The 10,889-nt window shown below is 44.2% G+C and overlaps 1 protein-coding gene across 1 annotated transcript; it reads left to right on the top strand.

The window, feature by feature from the left end:
- The first annotated feature begins 6,254 nt into the window (after window positions 1–6,254).
- Window positions 6,255–10,669, top strand: yy1a (YY1 transcription factor a). Its single transcript, XM_080513191.1, has 5 exons — window positions 6,255–6,848; window positions 8,150–8,300; window positions 8,390–8,450; window positions 9,227–9,385; window positions 9,736–10,669. Exons 1-5 carry the CDS (start codon window positions 6,356–6,358, stop codon window positions 9,916–9,918), a joined length of 1,047 nt encoding a protein of 348 aa, XP_080369317.1. The 5' UTR covers window positions 6,255–6,355; the 3' UTR covers window positions 9,919–10,669.
- The last annotated feature ends 220 nt before the right edge of the window (window positions 10,670–10,889 follow it).

The raw sequence follows: 10,889 nt of genomic DNA, 5'->3' as shown, positions 1-10,889 counted from the left end.
GAGTTACATTTGGCTTGAGAGGAATCACTTCAAATCATCTAAACTATCACAAGAATATTAGCCATTGTGGAGTTGCTATACATACCACATACTTGTTTTCTTGCAGTTGCAAGTAGCAGAGATATAATTCTTGATCTCTATAAACAACAAGAACACGACACCCTGTCAGTCCTGGTGGCCCACCCACAACTCATAAAGTAAGCTACACTAGATCAACTCACTAACTACATGAACTAAGCAACAAAAACACAACACAATCATTACCAAACCTACAAACCTAATATAACTCCCATGATGCATTGCAGCTGTCAGCTCTGTGATCAGCTGCAATGCATTATGGGAGTTTCTGTTAGTCATGTTTTAGATGTCATTGTCTGGGATTATATCAGGTTTGTAGTGTTGGTAATGATTGCATTGTGTTTTGTTGCTTAGTTCATGCAGCTAGTTAGTTCAATTAGTTTAGTTTGGTTCATTAGTTGTGGGTGGGCAACCAGGAGTGGACAGGGTTTGGTCCTGCCAAGGTGTTCACATTGATGTGTCAAAATAAAAGCTTCAAATATAAGCAGCAGCCATGAAGCTGAATATTTCATATGTAATTACATTACTCAATGTAAGCTTTTGGAAACTCCTGTGTCTGAAGCCACTGAAACTAGTGTTACTGGAGTGTTTGACAGCTATTATATAATTGACAACAACTGACCTCACATCATTGAACATCAGGCTACTGCTTTAGCGAGCAGCAGAAGTCCTTCCACTTGTACCTAGAGGGCTGTAGTAATATTATACTTCCATATCAAGGTGGGGGCCAAAAAAATATAATCTCCCCTGTTGTACATCATTCCTGGCATGGTGACATTGTTTTTTCCTCTGTGAAAGCTCCAGCTATAACTGCAGTGATAACTCCAGCTATAACTCCAGCTATAACTGCAGTGATAACTCCAGCTATAACTCCAGCTATAACTGCAGTGATAACTCCAGCTATAACTCCAGCTATAACTCCAGCTATAACTCCAGCTATAACTCCAGCTATAACTCCAGCTGTAACTCCAGCTGTAACTCAAGCTATAACTCCAGCTATAACTCCAGCTATAACTCTAGCTATAACTCCAGCTATAACTCCAGCGATAACTCCAGCTATAACTCCAGCGATAACTCCAGCGATAACTCCAGCGATAACTCCAGCTATAACTCCAGCTATAACTCCAGCTATAGCTCCAGCGATAACTCCAGCTATAACTCCAGTGATAACTCCAGCTATAACTCCAGCAATAACTCCAGCTATAGCTCCAGCTATAACTCCAGCAATAACTCCAGCTATAACTCCAGCTATAACTCCAGCAATAACTCCAGCTATAGCTCCAGCGATAATTCCAGCTATAACTCCAGCTCTAGCTCCAGCGATAACTCCAGCTATAACCCCAGTGATAACTCCAGCTATAACTCCAGCAATAACTCCAGCTATAGCTCCAGCTATAGCTCCAGCTATAACTCCAGCTATAACTCCAGCGATAACTCCAGCGATAACTCCAGCTATAACTCCAGCTATAGCTCCAGCGATAACTCCAGCTATAACTCCAGCTAAAACTCCAGTGATAACTCCAGCTATAACTCCAGCGATAACTCCAGCTATAACTCCAGCTATAACTCCAGCGATAACTCCAGCGATAACTCCAGCTATAACTCCAGCGATAACTCCAGCGATAACTCCAGTGATAACTCCAGCTATAACTCCAGCTGTAACTCCAGCAATAACTCCAGCTATAACTCCAGCTATAGCTCCAGCTATAACTCCAGCTATAACTCCAGCTATAACTCCAGCTATAACTCCAGCGATAACTCCAGCTATAGCTCCAGCTATAACTCCAGCTATAACTCCAGCTATAACTCCAGCTATAACTCCAGCGATAACTCCAGCTATAGCTCCAGCTATAACTCCAGCTATAACTCCAGCTATAACTCCAGCTATAACTCCAGCGATAACTCCAGCGATAACTCCAGCTATAGCTCCAGCTATAACTCCAGCAATAACTCCAGCTATAGCTCCAGCTATAACTCCAGCTATAGCTCCAGCTATAACTCCAGCGATAGCTCCAGCTATAACTCCAGCGATAACTCCAGCTATAACTCCAGCAATAACTCCAGCTATAACTCCAGCTATAGCTCCAGCGATAACTCCAGCTATAACTCCAGCGATAACTCCGGCTATAACTCCAGCGCTAACTCCAGCGATAACTCCAGCGATAACTCCGCCCCCACCTGATGATGCGTCTGGCTCCGCTTTGGCCCAGCAATGATGTGGAGCCAGCTTAGCACCAGTTTAGCCCTGATAGGCCGGGGCTTTGGCATAGGAAAGACAAAGAACTGGTGCTAAATCCGGCCCTGGCTCCGAAATAGCCCTTGGTCCTTTCTGGTGGAAAAACCTCCTCGGAGTGTCAAGAAAAGTGCTTTATAATCACCAATGCATTATTATTATTTTATAAATGGGCTTTCAACAGAGCCACACTCAGGAGCAGACTTTGTTCTCCCAAACACATTGGGTACATCCGTATAGTCCCTCCTATCTACTTTTGGGTGTGAGGCGTTAGGAGGCTTCGTAAAGGCAATCACGTTGTTGTGACCATCAGACTACAGTTTCACTAAGTGATGAAATAATAATCCGAGGGCGGCGCAGGTTAGTGATGTCATCCGTGGTGAAAAAACTCAAAATTTCTGAAAATGCACTACAAAAAGTGCATTTATAACACTTTCCCCTGTCCCTCTAACCCCTGATATAATGTCAAATATATCAAACTGAAAATAGGCTGCACAAAAAGTTTACTTTACTGTGTTCGTTTTACAACATCCACATAATATTCATAGCTGGGATCTGGGTTTTAGATTATTTAAAGTTGTTCAAGGCAAATTATTAATAAACTAATAAATTATTATTATAACTTACATGATCTGCTTTGAGTCATACTGAGTTTCCCTCAACGCTCAGATGAGCCGGTCCCTTTAAATGTTGTTGCCGCAAGGAATTGTGGGGCAGCGTGATCTGGTCTCCTTTGCTAAAGGAAGCATCAGTGTTTCCTCGACTAAAGGAGGTCATAAAGGAAGCATTGAGCCTCCTTTCCTTAGCTGATTGAGAATTTTAATGCTCCTTATCATAGCCGCCACTTAAACACTTCCAGGGTTAAGGAAAAGTAGATAGGAAAGGAGATAGGAGGGACTATTAGGATGTACCCATGGTCAGGACCAAGGTCGGCCATCTTGCCTCTCTGAAAAAACCCATTTCTAATTCATTTTATTGTGATTCACCATTTTTTTTTGTAGTACCAGCATATGTCTCACACACTCCCTCGACTCTTTCCTCTCTCTCTGCTTCACACACACACACACACACACACACACACACACACACACACACACACACACACACACACACACACACACACACACACACACACACACACACACACACACACACACACACACACATACACCAAGCTGTAGAGTAGAAAGGCAGTTAGAATCTGTGTTTTCTTTGCTTTCAATGCTAATATCACTTATTCATTGGAATCGTACTTGTCTCTTGTGTGTCAAGAACTCCAAAATCCTCCAGGCGTTACTATTAATTTTGGTAATAACAATTCATTTAAATCCCTCCACCCATCCAGCCACCATTGTCTGTGATCTGGCATAAACAGGACTTCCTGTTTAGCAGTAAGAGGAACTGTTCTGACATTACATGCCCTGTTGGAAAAATGACCTTCAATCTACCAGCTTTAACCGCAGCTTCTCCGTCATCTTTGTCACCTCGCTACATCAAATGAATCAACACATAATTTTTTAGGCAAAGTCTTTGAGACAAGACCCCAGCGAACTCAGTGGACCCAGGTCCATTGTGTGTGATGTTGCTGCCCTTTTGTGGTTGCTTTAGGTCAAAATGAGCAGTGGCCCCCTCCTGGAACCTTGCCATACTGTGCATGGAATTCATTATTCCAGCTGTGTCTCCAGAGTTCGAATTACGGGGGAGCTAAGGGGAGCTGGGCTCCCCTGAAAGGGACCTGAACTCCCCTGAAAGCCTAGTTTGACAAATTTAGGGGGAGCTCTAAAAACACTGGCACTAGTCTGATCGGAAAATAGGGCTCCCCCGAAAGCCACGTTGTAATTCGAACCCTGTGTGTCTCCCATATGTGTTGCACTCGTTCAGACATATATGCCCTGTCTACCCAAGCCAACAACCTTTTTTCTCCACGGCGTTCTTAAAAAACAATACGTCCACACGTCACTATGAACACGGCTCAACATGATTATAGTACATATGCCAGGCCTTTAGAGGCCGCTGTGGTTTACCAAACACACCAAAAACACCGAAGAATACATGAGAACATAGAAACTGCGAAGATGACATACTCCTGCTTCTCCTCATAATCCAGAACTGAATTCAGGGCATGTTCACATTCCCCTGCTTGAGGCGTGCTAGAGTTCTCTTTAGGGACTTTGTGGGAAATTCTGTTTCGTTTGGGGAAATATGAACGTACCCCAAACACAGTTCTGGAATGCAGTGCATTTTGGGTACACAAATCCAAAAAGGACGCATCGTTTTCAGGGTCACCATCTGAACCTAATGAAGATGTGAAGTGGTCCATCCCTCGATGATGATATATTGAAACATTGTTTCATATTCTTATTTTTTTTTTTATTGAGCAAAATTACAATTTACAAAATGTTGATAGTTTTACATTTTCTATTAAATAATAGACAAACATCACAAAATACAAGATGATGTATACAGGATAACTAAAAGAAAAAAAGAAGAGGCTAGAATAATGGGTACACGATTAAGTAATTCAGAGAAAGTCTAGGGTTTCTCTGTAAGGTTAAAGTCTTCTACTACACTGCAATGTTTTACAACTTTCTTTTTCTCCTACATTTAGAAGACGAAAAATATTGACATAGTTCCTTATCAAAAGTGTTTTTGTTAAACAATTTTATATCTGTTTTTGTGTATAGAGAATTTTCCAGTAATTAAGATTGTGTTAATGGACAAGTCATAAATGGAATTTTTAGCTGGTATAACAACTAAAACATGTCCTTTTTAAGGTTAAACAAATGTCAATTTGGTAAGACAACCAGATCCTCATTTATCCAAATAGCATTTTTAAATGTACAGTCTTTTGTTTCAATGTATTTGTCACAACAACTGTTGTAATCAAAATCAAATCTAAGTCTCAAACATTCAGGATTTATATGATTAAGTGTTTAGAAGTGAATTTTCTTTGCTTTGGAGCCACAGGAAACTTGAAAGATTTGGATCTTAGTGTTTCTGATTCTTTTTTCTTTCTTTCTTTCTTTCAAAGGTCTTTATATTTAAACATAATAACAGAAAATAGCTTTAACTTGTACAGGGAAATATTTTTTCCTTTCTTTCAGTCCACAAAATATCCAAACATGAGACAAGCCTAATCTAGATGACAAACTACCACAGCTGCATCCAAAAGTCACATTCTGATAAATAAAAGGTCGACAATACACACATCTGTACAAATAAGGACAATCCTTCTTTCCTACCAACTCTAAAGGAAGCCAAGTTGCATTTACGAACTATGTTGTCAAATAAGATGCAGTCACCCCCCCCCCCCCCCCCCCCACCGCATCCACCCATCAAAACACTTAGAAGAAAATAAATAAATAAATACAAAGAGCATTATCCAATCCAATCCACTTTATTTATATAGCACATTTTAAAAACGAAGCGTTTACAAAGTGCTTCACATACTGCACATAAAACTAAACAGTCCAACACTAAATAAGTATAAAACCATAAAATTAAAATCAAAACAGATGAAAAACTAGAAACACATTAAGAAACTACAAATAAGAATAAAACAATTAAAAAGAATAAATAGAAATATAAAGACGCTTAAAAAGCAATAAAATAAATGAGAACAATAAATAAAAGACACAGGGGACCACACGATTCACGCAGCTTTATAAAAAAAGCTCATTTTTTTACCGAAGAATTGTATGAGACTGTGAGATGAAGGTAGAATAAGGTATTTAATGAAAAATGTGTCTTGTTTTACAATTCGACCGTTATAAATTGGAACTGGTATATTTCTCATTGATCAAGAGTGAGTTAAAAGATGCTCTATGTGTTTTCTAAGTCGCTGTGGCCCCTGAGCTCTGCCCTGTGGGACGCCCCGGCCCCCGCACCGCGGAGCCGCGGAGGCTTGAAATCTCGCGAGAGTTGAGCAGCGTCGCGTCTGACGGGCTGTGTGTGTTGACGGGGAGGAAGAAGGCAGAGCAGCAGGAAGGGACGCTGCACCGCAGGACAAACAGCGCAGAAGTAGGAGGAAATACCAAACAAACCATGGCGTCAGGGGACACCCTGTATATAGAGGCGGACGGCACGGAAATGCCGGCTGAAATAGTGGAATTGCACGAAATAGAAGTAGAGACAATCGAGACGACAATAGTGGGAGACGACGGAGAACACCAGCCGATGATCGCCTTACAGCCGCTGGACGATCCGCACTCCCTCCACCCGCACCAGGAGGTGATCCTGGTGCAGACCCGGGAGGAGGTGGTGGGCGAGGACGACTCCGAGCTGCACACGGATGATGGCTTCGAGGACCAGATCCTCATCCCGGTGCCCGCCGTGGAGGAGGACTACATCGAACAGACTCTGGTTACTGTGGCCGGGAAAAGCTCGGCGACAGGCCGAATGAAGAAGAGTGGCAGCGGGAAGAAAGCGGGCAAAAAGAGCTACCTGGGCGGGGGGGAAATGGGCCGCAAGTGGGAGCAGAAGCAGGTGCAGATAAAGACTCTGGAGGGGGAGTTTTCAGTCACTATGTGGGCTTCGGGTAAGTTGCGAGTCCTGGCGGAATTCCTGCTGCTTGCCGCTCGCTTTGTTCTCGGTGTGTGTGTGTGGAGCCCGGGCCTGGCGGGGCCTCGTCCCCCGCTCCAACGACCACACTTTTCCCCGCTCCGGAGCAGACTAACCCCATTTGAAAGGTTTTTGTTTTTAAAGGTAGCCATGTTTTATGTGTCGATGGGCGCCGCCATATTTCCCCGGTCTGGAAAGTATGGCGGCCCGAAAAAATGGCGTTTATTTGGCCGACGAAGATGGCGGCGGGAGTGGGAGCGGGTGCAGCGCGCGCCGCGCGCCGCGAGCTCCGCTAGGCCGCTGTGGCGCAGTTGATCCGGGGCGGCGGCGCGTGCAGGGACCGCTGGCCGAGCGCCGCTCCGGAGCGCACAAACGCCGAAAACAAACACGAAACGTCATATTTACGCCGCAGGAAGGCAGAGCGGACTTCGTGCAAGGATTTTCACGTTTGACGGGTTTTTAAACGGCGCACATGTTGAAACGACGCGAGTGAAACTTGATCCGCCTCCTGACGTTAGATAGTAGGTATTAATACAAAGATGTTAAACACGAATGTCGCGTTCCATTAACAGGATAATAAATATACCAAACGTTGATTTGCTTCCCAATTTAGCACTATTTAAATTTTAAAACTCCTACTTGTGCGGCATTTTAATTGCTTTCAATGAACCTCTCAGTATTGTCATAATTAGAAGTAAATTAAAGAAATTAAAAGTACATTAACCAAAATCAAAGCACTTACAATACTTTTTAGATTGAATATATTAGGTGATCATGACTGAGTTTTTAATATTGCAATAACCGAATGATTTACAATAAATGCAATTCAGTGGATATTGAATTCAGTATACTTTATGTATATTGTGAATGTTGGTATTACAAAGGTGCCATTCACAGTGCATTACACTAAAGAAGTCAATTAAAATATCTACAGTTGGTGCAAATAAGTGGTTTTGTGGAGTAATGTCATTTTCAGATTGCTGCAATGTATTTCTGCTGAAATGGGATTTTTTGATTGCATAAACTCAAGCAGATTCTGTTTCTCCTTGAACTAAATGTTAGTTTAAAGACATTTTGTGTGAATTAATACAATAGAAAGTGTGTTGAGTATTTGGTCTGACATGTAGAAGTTGATTGGATGTTGCTTTGCTCAAGTCTTTTTTGCCATTTAAAATAAGGATTTAACATGTTTAACCCCTTTATATAAATGGTGACATGCAGCTTTCAGATTCGTGTGACAGAATTGTCTTGACGATGTGTAAAATCCATTTCATACAGATGACAAGAAGGACATCGACCATGAGGAGCAGATCACAGGTGAAAACTCTCCTCCGGATTATTCCGAGTACATGACGGGGAAGAAGCTTCCTCCCGGGGGCATCCCGGGCATCGACCTGTCAGACCCCAAACAGCTGGCAGAGTTTGCACGGTGAGTGTGTCGTCCACCTAGTTTACATGAAGGCAAACCAGAAGTACGACTTCTATTGAACCACAAGCTGTGCATTTTGTCTGTTGCAGCATGAAGCCGAGAAAAGTAAAAGAAGACGACGCTCCGAGGACGATAGCCTGTCCGCATAAGGTGGGTGCTTGACAATGTCCTCTACCACTGTGTGTTTGAAATTGTAGACTGGCACTTAAACAAGTACGTTTTGTGAAGATCAAATATCTGTTTTCCAAGGAACACTTGGCCGAGACGGCAGCGGCGGCCCAATGATCTCGCACTAGACACCAGAGGTTTAAATTCTGATGTAAAATACTGTTGTGTGTTTCGAGCTGCAGATCGTTCTGGAAATGATCGCATAGATTTGGTGGTGTGAACTTGGAGATTGTAGTTAATTCATATGGTGCTGTCCAAATCTTATCAAATCTCATCTTCTAAAACCTGAAGATGGACTGAGGAATCCCAGCAGGGTTGTTTGAGACAACAGACTGGGTGAGTTTAATATTGGGCTTCTCTGCAGAAGACCACAAAACGTGAGCAATGGTGAGAAGGTCTCTGCTCTCATCCTGGACGTCCTCAGGGCCGGGTCCTCGGCCCCTCGGCCCCTCTACAGTCTGATAGCATCATGGACCTCAGGAGCACCCGGAGGCCAGGCAGTGAGGGTGGAGAGCTTCAGGGTTCTTTACTGCTCCACCAGAGAGCCTGGTGACCTGCTGTACTGCTGCAGACAGGGAGGGCCTGTAGCGGGTGGGGGCCCTGGGACCACACCACCTCCTCTGAGACGCACAACATTTCAGTGCGTCCTCGTTTTAAACACTGAACGTGGAGGATCTTCATGCGTTTTCGGTTTGTGCGCGTCACATTAAGACGGTGTTCTGTGTGTGATGGGCTTTCCCGTGTTTCTCGCCCCCCAGGGATGTACCAAGATGTTCAGGGATAACTCCGCCATGAGGAAACACTTGCACACTCACGGGCCTCGTGTGCACGTGTGTGCAGAGTGTGGCAAAGCCTTCGTGGAGAGTTCAAAACTCAAGAGACATCAACTTGTACACACAGGCGAGAAACCTTTCCAGGTGAGTCCCCGGGGTTGTGTTGTGGTGGGGTATGGCGGGGTGGGGTGTGGTATGGGTGATCCGGTCCCTGGTCTGGCTCACCATGCTCCTCTCCTTGTCTGCAGTGGGGTATGGTATGGCGGGGCGGGGTATGGTATGGTATGGTGGGGTGGGGTATGGTGTAGTATGGCGATCCGCCCCCTGGTCTGGCTCACCATGTTCCTCTCCTTGTCTGCAGTGGGGTATGGTATGGCGGGGCGGGGTATGGTATGGTGGGGTGGGGTATGGTATGGTGGGGTGGGGTGGGGTATGGTATAGTATGGCGATCCGCCCCCTGGTCTGGCTCACCATGTTCCTCTCCTTGTCTGCAGTGCACGTTCGAGGGCTGTGGCAAGCGCTTTTCTCTGGACTTTAACTTGCGCACACACGTCCGCATTCACACTGGAGACCGCCCGTACGTGTGCCCCTTCGATGGCTGCAACAAAAAGTTTGCCCAGTCCACCAACCTGAAGTCTCACATCCTCACACACGCCAAAGCCAAGAACAACCAGTGAGCAGGGAGGAACTCTGGAGGACCCCTGGAGGAACTCTGGAGGAACTCTGGAGGAACCCTGGAGGACCCCTGGAGGAACTCTGGAGGACCCCTGGAGGAACTCTGGAGGAACCCTGGAGGACCCCACCTGCTCTGCTCCCCACAGACTCTTGTCCTGCTTCGTTGTGACATAACAAGTCCCTCTCTTGCCTCTAGGTGAAAGATTGAAAGAGAAATGACCTCTTTGAACTTTTTTGATATAACACGGAGGTTTGAACAAGGAACTGGTAAACTCCGCCCCCTCAGGCTCCTACCCCCCCTCGGCTCCACCCGGACGGAACCACGTTACACTTTCTTCTTGTTGAAGACGCTCATTCATGGATCTACACCCACACAAACAAGAAGCCTATTTCTACCTTAGCAGCACAGCCACAGCAAACGTTTTTGCAATATCTTTCAAATTTGCATTGATTAAAAGACAACTTTTCAATTTTGTACTTGCCTCCCCACAGTGTGCATATTGTACACGGTTTGACATAAGCTCTGTAATAACGTACGTAGTCAGATTGTCCCTGTAGCTCTTCACTGAAGAGGTTTGTTTGTTTTCTTTTTCCCTGCCTTGACTGTGTTTGAGGGGATTGACTGGTCTTTGCATATTTTTATTTTCTACAATGCAATCTCAGAATCGTGTAGATAATAGCCATGTGATTTTCAATAGTAAACACTGTTAAAAAAAAACCCAACAATTTTGATTAAAGTTTTCCTCCCTTGCACTACCAGCACAACAGGGTCATTTGTCTCATGTTGCAATGCAAAACTATTCAAGTTCACTGCAAAATGCAGTCGTTAAACGGAGGTGTGATCGTGTCAGATTTAAAAAAAGAAATAATTTCTCATTTCGAGGTCTATCTGAATTTAAACTCCACTGAGCTTGCGTCTCAAGTTTGCCGACGGACATTTTCTTCTGGTTAAAGGAAAACGACAGTATCAATT

The sequence above is a fragment of the Blennius ocellaris genome (genome assembly GCF_963422515.1).
Source record: "Blennius ocellaris genome assembly, chromosome: 17".
Classification (NCBI taxonomy): Eukaryota; Metazoa; Chordata; class Actinopteri; order Blenniiformes; family Blenniidae; genus Blennius; species Blennius ocellaris.
This window is presented reverse-complemented; position numbering and strand designations above follow the sequence as displayed.